The sequence below is a fragment of the Epinephelus fuscoguttatus genome, linkage group LG18, assembly GCF_011397635.1.
Source record: "Epinephelus fuscoguttatus linkage group LG18, E.fuscoguttatus.final_Chr_v1".
Taxonomy (NCBI): Eukaryota; Metazoa; Chordata; class Actinopteri; order Perciformes; family Serranidae; genus Epinephelus; species Epinephelus fuscoguttatus.
The window spans coordinates 4,321,156-4,336,617 of NC_064769.1; the positions used below are offsets into that span (position 1 = coordinate 4,321,156).

General features: G+C 40.3%; 1 protein-coding gene across 1 annotated transcript in view; it reads right to left on the bottom strand.

Annotated features, from left to right (window-relative positions):
• The window catches only part of chd1 (chromodomain helicase DNA binding protein 1), a 54,474-nt gene extending 44,291 nt beyond the window's left edge, over positions 1 to 10,183 (bottom strand). The window contains exons 1-9 of the mRNA XM_049603982.1: positions 9,854 to 10,183; positions 8,219 to 8,334; positions 7,161 to 7,368; positions 5,852 to 5,980; positions 5,484 to 5,680; positions 5,033 to 5,307; positions 4,501 to 4,726; positions 369 to 469; positions 83 to 261 (exon numbers count right to left, since the gene is read on the bottom strand). Coding sequence (XP_049459939.1) covers positions 83 to 261; positions 369 to 469; positions 4,501 to 4,726; positions 5,033 to 5,307; positions 5,484 to 5,680; positions 5,852 to 5,980; positions 7,161 to 7,368; positions 8,219 to 8,271 — 1,368 coding nt within the window. The 5' untranslated portion in view covers positions 8,272 to 8,334; positions 9,854 to 10,183. The remainder of the gene's footprint in view (positions 1 to 82; positions 262 to 368; positions 470 to 4,500; positions 4,727 to 5,032; positions 5,308 to 5,483; positions 5,681 to 5,851; positions 5,981 to 7,160; positions 7,369 to 8,218; positions 8,335 to 9,853) is intronic.
• Between the last annotated feature and the right edge of the window lie 5,279 nt (positions 10,184 to 15,462).

Sequence of the window (15,462 nt, forward strand, 5' to 3'; positions counted from 1 at the left end):
ACACCAAGTTAAATTCAATTCGGAACTCTATCACTCTCCCAAGACGTAACGTATTACCAAACAAGACTAGGCAGTGTATTACCTTGCAGTCTCTGGATGGAATGGTCTTGGACTGGTTTCTGCTCATGTAGTCATCAATACATTTCTGGAACTTTCTAGCGATCAGAGCACCATCTTCCCAGCTACACTCTGAGTATGGTAAACCCTGCCACTTGCACAAGTAGTCTGGGTAACCAGCCGCTGACTTCTGGTTTGAATGCCCTGCTCAAAAGAAATCAGAGACCTATTTAGTTACACAAATCCAGTGGCATCACTAGGGTAAAACACTTAATTCAAACAACAAGTGATACACCCTGTAGAATGTGCACCTATGATTCTCTCTACAAGCTGGTACTGCGAGTGCAGGTCATCCATCAGTTCTTCCTGACAGTTGAAATACTCTATATCCTCTGGTGAAGCCGCCTTTAACCTGGGGAGAGGACAAAAGCATTAGAAAATAAGCAATAGCGTGCATTCCATTCCTAAGCTGCACCAAACCAAACATTTTTCAGAAAGTATTAAATAAGATTTTTAATTTGACAAATTCTCATCATAAGAAATGGGCAAGCTAGTGCTAGTGGGATCCCTGAAGAGACTAGGAAACTGTAGGCACTGACACTGCTACAGCAAAAGACAAACCAGGGTAACCCAACCCTTTAATCAGTCCCTCTGGGATTTCACTATGTTGCAATTGCAATTATTGACACAAATTCAGCCAAGCCCCTTGAATTCTGCACAACCTAGCAATTTTGTCCAACCACTGCAACTTAATCACACATTTAACCAGAGCTCTGTGCCAGGGAGGACTCACACACAGTGACAGCAGGGTTTTCCCTGCCTATCTAAGACAAAGGCGGGCCACCTGGGTGATTTTGCCTTGGTTAAAGAACGAGTGTGTGCATGGGGGGCGTTCAGATGTAGCGTCTTTTGTGCACACAAATCCATTACTTTCAATGTAGACGCACGTCATGCCCGCCCACAACTCAAAGCAAAGCTATAGCGGCGCGCATTCGGTGTGACGTGCTTGTTTTTCCGTCTGGCGCACAGCTCCAAGGACCTGCTTCTCCCTCCGGTGTTGTGTCAGATCCCGGTTCCCCCTCAGGCTGTGTCTCTCCTACTGTTTCCTACGGAGCACTGCCCCGTTCAAAAGGCGAAGGAAGCCCGTATGTGGAAAGACGTCACCCCCGAGATGTAGAATGTGTATTATAGAAGAGAAACACACATTTCAGCCTCCTTTCATATTTAATAGAGGAGAGGACAATAACTTACAGTAATATTCTCAGCTGTCAGGATGTGCCTGCTGTAAAGGGTAAACATAATCAGAGAAGGCTGAAAATCACAGGACATGTCTGTTCTGATTATACAAGTCAGCAGTATAAAGCTCAAGCATATGGGGGCCTCCTTTCATATTTAATAGAGGAGGGGATCGTATCTAAAAGTACAGCTACAGTCAAGATGCCCCCCACCACAGGTCATCTTGGTCTCGAAGAAACTCAGGGAAAACCCTGGACAGGGCTAACTGTTGGCATCACATAGCACCTGTTATTAACACGTCTAGCAACAGAGTTGAGCCATTTTAGTGTGAGATTAACAGCTAGGTGTCAGACGTGAACCGCCGCTTTGGGGCTTCTGCCCAAGTGGAAAAATATAATAAGTAGTAACGAGACTGTGTTGTGCTATGTTAGCTTGTGCTAACTAGGTGTGTAACAATCCATCAATCTGGATTGATATATATCGATTCAGTTATCAACAATCCAATATGAAAGTAAAAACACAGATTCATATCAAAAACACAGATTCATATCATCAATGGTTATGCCTTTTTTTTGAAATTCTCTGTCACTGTCAGACAGCAGCAGGCAGACGGCAAGCAGCCAAGAGAAAGATGATGAGGATAATGTTATTTACTCGGGAATAAATCAGCAGTGTGGAAGTATTTTGGATTATAGAGAAAATATGGGTCAACAGACAAAACACATGCTGTATGTAAAAAATACCGTCATGAGATAAAACAGGTATCTGCCTAGACACAATCTCAGTCCGCTAACTTCTCACTACTGCAACATTAGCTGCTCTGTTTTTACTATGTTCGTCTAAAACGTGCACACAAGCTGAAATTCAACCGTGTTGTTCTGTTTGGAGATGCAGTGACTTTAACCAACGGTGAAAAAGAAATATAATAAGCATATATGGAATTTCATAAGCTTTGAGTGGAGGAAAAAAAAGCCCGCTGGCCGCTAGACTAATTAATGCAATGTAAACATGCTTTAGCTAATAATGTGTGACTAGCAAAAAACAACTGTTTTGTCTATGAACAATGACAGTTATAACGGAGCTGAATTTGACACTTTGTAAAATGATCTTGTTGTTAATCTTTGTTTTATGGCTGTTTGGAGAAGTTCGTCTTCTGGCTATGCCAGATATTCCAAAAGTTTTAGGAAAAAGTAAAATGAAAAGATTTCTTCCAGAAAGGTCTCTCTGACAGAGAGCCCTGAGGGTTACTTATTCCATGTGCTGTGTTATGTGTGTAAAGGAGTAAAGTTAATTCTACTGCACTTATTATTTATGTGTTGTTTTTATCTTTTATGGCCAAAAGCAAAAACAAAAGGGGTGGCAGCTTAATCTGTAACAGACTGTGTTAAATATGATATTGTCTCAAATCGATCACAGGCCCCTGAATCGCACTGACTTAAAACTGTATTGTGGCAGACTACGTAATATCAGCAAATATCGCATCATTGTATTGTGATGAAACTGATGATGCACACCCTTAGTGCTAACTGGGAAGAGAAACCAGGAGGGGAGTGGCTCACAAAGTGGACGGTCCTCCATCTGCATTGCATCAAACAGTGGTGATCAGCTGTTGACCCAAAACAGATTCTAATTCTGTTTCATTGCAAAAAGAACATTGTTAACATGGCAACATGCATTTAAGTTTTTTTTTTAGAAAAGCTGCTGTGAAATCAGGTATTTCAGGGTTGCAATCCCAAACAGCCAGCAAAACCCTAGAGGAACTGTTTTATGTTTCTACATGGCTTAAGTGAGCCCACTTAAATAAATGAGGGACAAATGTGATTAAAATCTTAACCAATGAAAGTGGCCCAAAAATTGTCATCATCAGTCACACAGGGCAGACGGTTACTAGAGGCTATTTTAGAGTTACAGAGTGGTTTCAGGTTGTCTTGTAGCATGACAGGTATGTCAGTGGCTTACACTGCCACTCACGCTGAATAAAGGTTCAACTGGATGACATGTTGTCTCTCTTCTTTTATATTTATTTTCATTCTTGGTTTTATTTGTTTTATTTATTTTATTGTTTTTATGGTTTCATTGGTATTTACTGTTGTTTTCCCTGCTGTTGCTACTCTGCCTGCCTTTGCTATATCTGTTGTTGCTGTACTATGTTTTCTTTGAATGCTGCTGCTGTTTTGTCTTCTATTTTTTTTAAATTGCTGTTGTTGATCATTGTGGTTTTGCTTTGTTTGTCAAAGCACTTTGTAAACGCTGCTTTTAAAAGGTGCTATATAAATATTAAATATTATTATATATATTATTTGGTGTTATGTACGTTGGCTGTTTTGAGACATTACATTGACAATTGTTTAGGTAGGCATGTTAAGGTTCAAATAAACAAAATCAGTGAGAGCCAGTTGAGATGGTGATTTTTAGGTTTTTAATGTCTCATTCCTTTCATTTATATGTAGGGCTGGCAACTGAGACTGTGATTACTTTTTCTGTGTGGGTGTCATATTTGTCCTTCCTGTTGCTCATGGTCAGAGAACAATTGGGTAGCTTTGGCCCCTTTTTACACTGCCTCTTCGAGGCAAGAATTTCATGCCATTTCATGCCATTCTGCCACCTTGCTGTTCTGGGATCACGGGCAGCACGGGTGTGACGTTTTGACAATGTGTTATGTGTGCAACCAACTGCAGGAGATTTAAAAAGCAGCTGGAAGTAGCTGATAGCTAACTCATAAAAGAAGAACAGACACTGAAAATGTCTGCAAATTGGGAAAACAATGAGGTCCAGGAACTCCTTACCCTCCGAGCAGAGGGCGAGATCAGCCGCCATATAACAGGGATGGTAAATGACTGTTAATGCTATTGTTTATGTTTAGAGACCACTGTCAGCGAATATGTTACATGTAATGCTAGAGGCAGACGCTGTTCTGTTACACATCATGCCTCTTTTGCTTCAACGATGCCAGCATGCTTTCTAAAACCATACACTGAAGCAACATGATGCCATTGTTTGGTTCTGTGCAAAAAAGCAAGGGCAGCATAAAGAAGGGACTTCGCAGCAGCTCTATAGCGCAATCTCTGTGCAAAGGGGGTTCTCACTGTGCACGTGTGTGTATGTGTGTGTGTGTGTGTATGTGTAAGACTGTTTGCTGCTTGTAAGACTGTGATTAAGTGTTATAAAGTGAAAAGGCCTTGCTTGGTTCATTAAACAAGTTCCTACCATTTTTTCCTTTCCTGTTCCTTCTTCTTGAAATTGTCCAGTTTCTTCATGCCCTTAACATTCTGTAACTTGAGAGTCTCCTCTGTCTCCCAGGTGTTGTGGATATGTGCCCAGTTCTTCCACTTTATCAAATACTGGATCTCACCAGCCTCTTTGTTAGAACTGAAGTTGGTATTTGGGTCCCCATCTGCTTCTACAGCGTATACAGTGGTTGCACTTCCTGTTGCTGTTAAGACAAAAATATAGAAATACTTTCTAATAAATTTCTTTATTCATCCTTAGAACTGGGCTCAAAGATTTTTTGTTTTGTTGGTGAACTGTACAGAGAAAAGGAAGTTCAAGCTGTTTTTGTCCCACTAGTGTTCTAAGCACTCTTCCTGGTATCTCCTGACTTCTTCCAAAAAAGATCTAATACCTTAATTTTCCCCACAACTCTTAAAATCTGATGACAGTCCTGAAATTCCATTTCTAGCTTAAAAAACAAATCTGTTCTGCGACAGTTTAATCATCAATCTCGCACCATGTTCTTTACCTCTTTTCCTTCCTATCCTGCTGTCCATCACTCTCTCCAGTGTTTCAAACTCGTCTTCCTCAGGCTGCGGGACATCTTCACCCAGAACTTCCACCAGGTCGTCTGAATCAGTTTTTAGCTCCTCGTCCTCCTTGTAGCTGATGTTGACTGTGGCCTGCCGCCGTGGCCCAGCAGATGCCACCTTCTTGTAGTTATCATCCTCATCCTCAGAGGAAGAACACTTCTGGGATTTCTTCTTTTGGGTACTGCTTTTCTTCCCATTTCGAAAATTCATCCTGAGACATGACAAGAGAGAAAAAGCAACACGTGCAAAGTTAAAGTCACATCACTCTTTGTGTTTCTTTTAAGATCATATGTCATATGATCAATACTTAAAACGGCTGAGGTGACCAATACATGGGGACGGTTTAAGAGAATAATGTAACCATGTGAAGGGCAACTGTGAGCTTACTTGGTTGGAGGCTTTCTGCTTTTGATTTTGTGACTCGGCTCATAGTCCGACGCGGTTTCATCACTGTTGTCCTCCGCAGATGAGTCTGATCCAGAACCACTCCCGGATCCAGAACCTGATCCAGAGTCAGAGGAGCCTGTATTTCTTCTCCTTTTGGATCCACTTGATGAGTCAGATCCATCGCTACTTGATGAGTCCTAGAAGACATAATCACCAAAGACAGAAAGTTCACTTTTAATCAGATAGTGCCATCTCAATTAATTTATAGGTTATCCACTTACATAAACTAATGACATCTCCAAAAGGATGTTGATTAGTTTACAGTCGAATAGCACAAAATAAGTGTTGGGGATCAATTTGAAACAAACCTCATCAGATCCACTATTGGACGAGCTTTGTCTCTGCTGCTGCTGCTGCTGCTGCTGCTGCTGAAGCTGCTGTTTCCTGAGCATAGCAGATCTTTGCACTGCTAGGATACTTGGGTTGGACTTCCAGAACTGCAATCAATGAGCATAGTGGAAGGTTAGCCAAAAATATGTGAACAGGTTAAAAAGCTTTCACATGTCGGGAGTTGACCACAGTGTTAAACACCCAAAAAGAACTCTGTGCCACTGCTTCAGAGCCAGTGCTCTGAAGATATGTCAAGAGTAAAGGTCAAACCATCTAAACACTAAATATTGGAGTTCTCAACTTTAGATGTAGAGTTACTGAGGAGATGCAATAAAACGCCAATTCCATCTCCAAACAGTTTCATGCAGTGTTGTAAGCACTTTGATGCCAATTAAATTACAGCTGCTTTACACTTAAATAGTTACAAATGATATTGTATCTGCTGTTGACGAGGGGAAATATTGTGCTGCACACTGTCAATTTAACAAAAGCGCTGACACTGTTGGTCATTTTCTGCTTTTACAGAGGCTATGTGATATTTGGTTTGATTATAAGTCTTTGAGAAGATATCATTCTCATTCGTTCTTTTTACCACTGTCAAAGGGAGCTCCGCATGGTTATATTTTGAATCCTGTCTTATTCACAATTTATATATTATTAACAGTATAAAATTCTCTACAAAAAATTGTAACGCCCATCTTTATGCAGATGATACAGTTCTGTAGTGCAGTGCCAATACGACATACTCAGTGAAAACCTACAACAAGCTTGACAAATTGCAGGATGCACTTTTTGATTTGAAATTAGTCCTAACTGCAAACAAGACTAAATGTATGCTTTTCTAGAGCCACAGATATCATGGGGAAAAAATTGCATGTTATAATTCTAAACAGTCGTAGCATTGAGAGGGTCTCAGAGTAAAAAATATCTTAGCATCTGGCTGGAGCAAAAAGTTACGTTTAAACGCCCTGACACACCAAGCTGACAGCCAGCTGGGCCAAAAATGGTAGAGCCTAACTTGGTGAATTAAGCGTTCAGAAGGTGTATGGTTGTATTTTTCTGTTTAATATAGAAAACAGCTAAGAGAACTTGCAAATATATCAGGCTTGCCACTAAAAAAAATCTGCCATCTAAAACTACGGTTGGTGGTGGGGGTGCAGCACATACCCCTGTGCAAATATCAGCAATCGCCACTTGTTGGGCTGATGGTGGCCAGCTGGAAAACTTTAACATACCGCCCAATAGGAGACCGCCTTTGCTAATTTATTTTTAATCACATTTCTTTACCTCAGCTCCATCGATGTTTGACTTATTTGGCGGCTCCATCTTCTCCTTGGATTTCTCTGTGTCAGAATCTGATGGGCTGCCAGAGTCTGAGCCACTACCTGAGTCGCTGCTCCCTGACTGGCTGCTGCTGCTGGAGGAGCTGGAACTGGAGCCTGAGGCAGACCCTGATGCCGAGCCTGATCCAGAACCGGATTCATCATCAGAATTACTGTCATATATAAAGAGAAAATAATAAAACACATACATGTGCATTAGTAATTAATAGATGACCCATCCACACATCAAATCAATTTTGCATACTACACTCATTCAAAACATTTTTTTTGCTGTGCCAATATAATACCTGGTAAACAAAAACAATACCCTCCCTACACCTGTTGAACCTTTTTTTTATTATTGGCATCCATTCTGGCCTTGTTCAAAGATAAACAGAATGTCACAATCACTTAAAGTGTTGCATGCTTGTAACTTATTTATTTAGACAAAGTCAGGTGCCATCATCATCCAATCATCCATTTGAAACAACATTGTTAATGCAGATGGAGTGGCACCACAGAGGAAGGGATGTGTGACAGAAACGTTTATTGTTGCACAAATTCTACCACAACGCAACCCAATGTCATCTGGCAATGCAATGTGTTGGTCAATTACATATGTGCAGGCTAATGTGAGTTGGATTACAACTGCAATCACTAAGATCAGGGGCTACGTATTGCTGCCATAACTACTTTCCAGAAGAGTAAAACCTCAAGACAGTATGCTGTATGGTGTAAACAACAAACTATGAATAGCAGTGGTATACCATTAGACATCAGTCTGTAACTATAAATGGCAAATTTTAATGTTAACAAACTGAAGATGGATGTGTCACAGACACAGAAACTAGAGTCAATAGGTATAAAAGCATTCGATGCCAATCTAATGTGTAAAAATAAGGGTCAGATACATTTATTATTATCAATATATTAGCTGCTGTGTAATTTGAGATGAGAAGCTTTTAGTAACTATCATCAAAAATACTCTGCCGTCCCTTTCTGAAAGAGTATCAATTGATTTACCTCGATTCTCCACTACTGTTGCTTACACTTTCATCCTCGCTGCGTCCAGCCATGTTGAAGTCCAAAATATAGACTTCCCCCTGACAACCTGTATTATTATGTTCCACGTGGTTAACCTGTAAGAAAAGATATACATAACAATTAAAACATTGTCTGTTAAGTGCCAAGACTGTGCCTTCATCAAGGCTGACTAATTTCAGTAACGTTATACTTTCCCAGCAGTATCTGAGAAGAGGATCTGCTAAAGCTGTGCTTGTTAAAATTCAACACAACATGGCAGGCTGTGGGTACAAATCCTGATGCTTCCAAACAAATGCACTTGCAGCTCAGTACATTATCCCTGACCAACTATAGCCCCTGCAGTAAAGTTCAACCAGTGAGCTGTCCTTGTGGAGCTGTCAATACAGTTGCGCACAAGATATATCTTATTATGAAAATTTGAGAAAAGTAATTTATGCTCTCCGTTTTGGTTCTGATGAAGATTGACTGTCTATGTAGTACATTAAAACACTTGTTTTTATGAATATCTCAGGCTTTAACTACAACAGACGGGAGATGTATGGATAACGTTAGCTGTGGCTACATGTAACTTAGCTGTATTTGTTCCCTCACCGCAGAGGCCTGTCGGGCCTGCGGAGCAACACCGTGTTTTCACATCCACACAAAGCTTCATAGCTACTCTTAACAGTAAATAACCACACTTTCCTTAGCCAAGTCCAAAAAATACCTTATAGTAAATGGACTTGTGTCAACATTAGTGTCATCTTCGTGTAGCTACAGTTTAGCTTTTGGCTAACCAGCTAATACCGGCTATTGACGCCAACATTAGCTATTGGCGGGGTACGTTGAAAGTAATGTATGCAGACAGTGCCAACGCGCCAGCCAGTGTTTTTATCTCCAAATTTTACCGGAGAATATTAACTAGCAGCTGTTCGCCACTATCGTATTACCACCAGCGATTTGATTAATGCAGACCACTTTATTGCTACGAGATGACTATCCCCTATGCTGTTTGCTAGCTCGTATGTGTTGAGCTACTATTATGATTTTGTTACACGAGCATAACACTTGTAAAACAACAAATGCCACGGTTAGCTTTATAATTCTACAACATGTGCCGCAACCATGTGGGCCATACGTTAAATGCCGTGCCATATTTTTTTTATTTTACACCCACATGGGTTCAATAAACATGAAGTACGAGGGATGGTAGCCCAGCGTTTACTGAGGTTGCCAAGGAAAGTAGCGTTAGCTAACGCTATGTGAAGCACGAGGCTAGCACGAAAGCTAACAAAATGACAAAACTTTGCGCTAGTTAATCTTAGCAGGGAACCTCTGGAATGTTCACTTTCCGGTTATAGCCGACACTCAGCGTTTAGCTGTCCCCAAAATCTAGCTATGCAAATGCATGTGCGACTAGTGAACCACAATAGAGTGCTTAACTTATTTAGTATTCATTATTAACCACAAAACCAAATTAGCTAACCTAACTTCACCCTCTTCCATCTTGTTTTCATTCGCCGCTCACTTCTCGCGGCTTTTACTACATCAACATGCAACGTTACCTTACTTTCTCACTGAACTAGAGGATAAGTAACTCCACGCTGTATCTTGCCGTGTGTAATCGTACGTTACCTGGTAAACTCCAATTAAATTGATGTTTAAATCCGCCTTTCCACTTCAGAGGTCCTTTCTTCTTTTATTTGACTAGCAAGCTAGCAGCTGCGATAGCTAACGCTACCTTACGCTAGCTAGCTATCTCCCAGTTTGGGAGAGCAGCCCCAAATGATTCAGTTCAGTTGGTTTTCCTCTCCCTCCAAAAATCAAGTAAGTCCCCTTTCCCGATTCAGATGTAAGCAAAGTCTAGTGCTCGCTGGTCAACTGCGATTGTAGAAAGCTGGCATTTCAATCCAGGGTCTTCCGACAACCGGCCTCCGCCATGACGCTGTAGGGTTCACTTCACTAGGAAACCCCGGACAGTGACGTAACGACCCACCGTGCTGCTCAGCACACTGCATCAGCAGCGAACATCTGGCAGCGAATATTTTCTGACAAGAAACACGTCCACAGAGCAAATGGAATAATACACGATCTCCAACCTCAACAATGAGGCTATGAAAATGGCTGCGGCTGAGGGTGTTGTATTAGGGCAAGAAAGGAAAGAGAATGGCGTCTTAGAATGGTGAATTTTTGAAAATATTGAATCTGTGGCAAGATCGAAGAACGCAAGGGAGGCTAATTCAGTATACAATCTGAGACCCGTGCTGTTAGATAGGCAGAGGCGTAGCACTTCATTCTGAACCCTATGTATAAGCTGTATCTGTGGGCCCCCAGCCCTTCCTCTCTTGATCCATTTTTTTTAATTACAAAGTCAATTTGCTTTCTTTGCTTTTTTTTCCACTTCTGGAACCCAGTTTTCCCTGTCTCAAGGAAAGATATTTTATCCTTTATTTGTTTCACATGCGTAAATACAAAACAAAGGGGAACAAAATATTAAAAAGTGCATGTGAGGATGTGGTAGAAACCTGTATAGGCTTATATGAAAACCTTACCCAGAAGACACAGAAGTGGTAAAATACAACAGACAAATTTGTCAATACATTTTAAATACTAGAATTCAGAGAAATATCACCATGAGTATGCAGTTTAAATTTAAATATAAATATAAAGTAATTGTTATAGTAACAGCATGACCAACAGTTCCCAAGAAACATCAGCATTGTTATAAATCAAATTATTTATTCAAGTGTTTTTTTGTACAGAGACACAGAAGAATCTAATTAATGAACATTTTCAGTCCATAAAACAACTCCACGATATTTAATAGAAATCTGACCATGGGATGTTTATGTTCTGAGTCTGTATAGTTGTGAAGAATATTCATTCATCTATCACAGGACTGACACATAGAGACAAACAACAAACATCTATGGACAATTTAGACTTATCAATTAACCTAGTCCCCAATCTGCATGTCTTTGAACTGTGGGAGGAAGCCGGAGTGCCCGGAGAGAACCCACACTGACACAGGGAGAACATGCAAACTCTGCACAGAAGGGCTCCCACACCCAAGATCGAACCAGCAACCCTCTTGCTGTGAGGCGACAGTGCTAACCACCACACCACCGTGCCGCCTCTGTTGTGAAGAATATGAATGTTGAAAATAGTCAACAATTGCAATTTAAACAAGAGATGTGCACTAGGTACAACAACCTCAGGAAAAGTAGCTAATTTAACAAACTGTTTCTGCAGCAGCAATATTTTGTACAGATAAGTTAGTTTCAGATACACAACAGTGTACGTTGGATCTCCAGCAGTAAAAGCAGTCACTCACTCGGCTTTAGCTATGTTTAATGACAAATAGTAGTGCGGGGGCAAATTCTAGTGCAACATTAGATAGGCCCAACTTAAAACATCAAATAAAAGGGCATGTGGTAGATCATTGCATAATCATGGTGTGCTAATGGGGAACACAAGTGGGGTCTTGCAGCACATGATGCTAACTTTAAATGTAATTGTGGTGGGTAACAAAAGAGCAATGGAAATTCAAAGATATAAATTGCAAAACAAAATATCATACACTAAAGCAGCATAGCATGTGTGGTAAGATATGGCAGTGAATATGCATCAGTTCATCCCAAACATACATTTCACAAAATTACCACAGGTGCAGAATTTGAGTCACATGAAGTGTTTACATAAGTGTGCAGTAAACTAAAAGATGACACTTTGTGGATATTTTCAACTTCATGGCCTTCATGGGGATTTTGCAAAATATAACTATGCAACAGACAGAAAAAAAAGGTCAAGGCCAACGATTATAGTTGATGCTGCCAATGGGTAGAAAGGACATGACTGTTAAAATGTTACATGAGATGTTAGTTTACAATAATGGCTTATGTCAGTGTAACTGATTAGTATCATGGTTTTTCCTCATTATGCTATGGAGTTCCATACACCTTATTGCAAATCTTCAAGAATTTCAGAAACAACAGTTCACTGATGAACCCTATATTCCTTACATAAGCAGACATGGCTGAAACCAAATTAGGACATTAATATTAGGGGCTACAGTGCAATAGGACACATGTAGAGATGGAGGTCAGGGAGGGGGATGTGCAAAATACAGTGGGAACAAATCATGGTAGGGCATATACAGTGCTCAAAAAAATCAAGGGAACACTTAATGGTCACAGTATAACACCAAGTCAGTTAAACTTTAACTTTGTTAAAGTCCACAATTCAAATAATTTAACAGAAGACTGTAAGCTTAGAAGGCAGCAAATGTTGACAGACATTCTTTGTGAGAGAAGAAATGTAGACTCTAGATGTACTTTTTACTGTACATGAGTTGAGAAGAGCCTTCCATGAGTGCAAAATGTTTCCCCTGAAAAAGATTACGTATGTTAATATTCCAATGTAAAACTGTAGGTAGTAACTTTTATAACTTTTTGCCATATTTGCTGAAATTGTCACTATATCCACTCAGTAGTACAGAGTTTGGGCACCCCTAGTTAAAATTTCATTTACTGTGAATAGTTAAGTAAGTATAAGATGAACTGATCTCCAAAAGGTGTGAAGTAAAGGATGCAGGATGCTTTTCAACATTTCAAGCAAGATTAGCTTTTTGTTTTGTACAATTTTAGATTGAAATAAAGGAACATCATGCAAAAGTTTAGGCACCCCAAGATATTTGAGCTTTCAGACAACTTTTAACACAGTCTCAGACCTTAATTAGCTTGTTAGGGCATGGCTTTTTCACAATCATCATTAGGAAAAGCCAGGTAATGCAAATTTAAAAGCTCTATTAATATTCTGGCTCCTGAAACCTTGTCCCAATAATCAGCAGCCATGGGGTCCTCTAAACAGCTGTCCAGCACAACTAAAATAACTGATGCCCACAACGCAGGAGAAGGCTGAAAGAAGGTACCAAAATGTTTTCAGGAAGCTGTTTTCTCAGTTTGTGATGTAATTAAGGAATAGCAGTTAACAGGTACTGTGGAGGTCAAGCTGAGGTCTGGAAGACAAAGAAATTTTTCTGAGAGAGCTGCCCATAGGATTGTTAGAAAGGCAAATCAAAACCCTCGTTTGACAGCAAAAGACCTGCAGGAAGATTTGGCAGACGCCGGAGTGGTGGTGTACTGTTTTACTCTGTAGCAACATCTGTACAAATATGACCGTCATGAAAGAGTAATCAGATTACCTTTCCTGCATCTTCACTACAAAATTCACAACAGAAGTTTGCAAAGGAACATTTAAACAAGTCTGATGCTTTTTGGGATCAAGTCCTGTGGACTGATGAAGTTGAAAGATCTTTTTGAATGCAATGATTAAAGGTGTGTTTTAAGAAAAAAGGATGCAAAATTTAATGAAAAGATTGCCTGTCCAACTGTTAAATCGGGAGTGTATCGATCATGCTTTGGGCTTGTGTTTCAGGCAGTGGCATGGGGAACATTTCACAGGTAGAGGGAGGAATGTATTCAGTTAAATTCCATCAAATTCTGGAAGCAAACATCATACCATTTGTCAATGAAGATGAAGAGAGGATGGCTTCTGCAACAGGACAATGATCCTAAACACACCTCAAAATGCATAATGGACTACCTCAAGATGTATAAGTTGAAGGTTTTACCATGACCCTCACTGTCCCTTGACCTAAACATCATTAAAAATATGTGGACAGACCTTAAAAGAGCAGTGCATGCAAGATGACCCAAGAATCTCACAGAGCTAGAAGCCTTTTGCGGGAAGAATGTGTGAAAATCTCCCACACAAGAATTGAAAGACTCTTAGCTGCCTACAAAAAGTGTTTAGAAGCTGTCATACTTGCCAAAAGGGGCATTATTTTGCTTCAGGCCCTTTCCCTTTTTTGTTATTTTGAAACTGTAAAAGACTTAAATTAAAAAAGTATAAAAAATATTGAAGAAATGTGTCGTTTTTGCCTTTTGGAGATCTGTTCATGTTCTACTTACTTAACAACTCAGAGGTAAATGAAATATTGACCAAGGATGCCCAAACTTTTGCATGCAACTGTACATGAGACATATGATCTGTCTTCAGTCTCATGTTCCTCTGCCTCCTCCAAGTGCTCCTAATGGCATATACAAGAGTATACCACACCTGGACAAAATCAACCAATTAGAGCCAAGATGGCGCTAACGTAACTGTCACTCATGTCAGTCACTGCTTGCAAACTGTGTTCAAAGTGTTGAAGAGGGTGACACTGATCATATATTAATCAAGATTCTATTACTTCACTGACTGTTTCTTGCCTCAAATGTTTTCAGAAACATATTTTCGTGTACTAGCTGTCAAATTAGAAGGTTTAAGACTTTATGGCCAAAGATTTTTCTGTTCACATCTTTTTTTTATCTTATTGGCTGTGGCTCAGAGGTAGAGCAGGTTGTCCACTAACAGGAAGATCAGTGGTTCAATCCCTGGCTCCTCAAGATACTGAACCCCAAATTGTGTGTGGTGGTGTGTGAGTGTGTTAAAAACAAACAAACAAACGAGTAGTAGGTGGCACCTTGTATGGTAGCCTCAGCCACCATATGAATGTGTGTGTGAATGGGTGAACGTGACTCGTAGTGTAAAAAGCGCTTTGAGTGGTCAGATGACTGGAAAGCCGCTATACAAGTGCAGGTCCATTTACCATTTATCTTATCTTTAAATACATATATTGCCTTAATCAGGTGTAGATTATGGTTATATTGTATTTGGATCAGCTGCGTGGACATCCATAAAAAGGATGACAAAATTCAAGTAGTATGTTGTGGGGCAGTCAACATCTCTGTCAGCATGACAGGTGTAAGCTGGGGAAATGTCTCTTCATCTAAGGAAGGGATTAATGGTAGATTATTTGGCAAATCTGCAGGGCCATGCAGATTTACACCCCAGGAAAAAAGGTTATGAATGTGTAACAAATCTTAATTATCTTATCTTATCTTACTGTATTATGATGAAAACTCTGTCTGTCTGTGGGTCTGTGGGTGTGTCTGTTCCACGTTTTTCTCCTCACTGACTTGGTCACTCCCTGTGAAATTTGGCACAGTGGTAGAGGGTCATGGGAGGATTAGTCTCGCTCACCAGACCTTTCTCAAGAAAAGAAAGGTCTGGCTGGGCCGACTCTCACTTTAAGATTGGAGGAAAAAAACGCCCCGGCTGCTTGTATTTCTTTCAACCAATCACAATCGTTCTTGGCGGTGCCACAGCAACAGTGCGCTTGCAAAAATATTGCCGGGGGG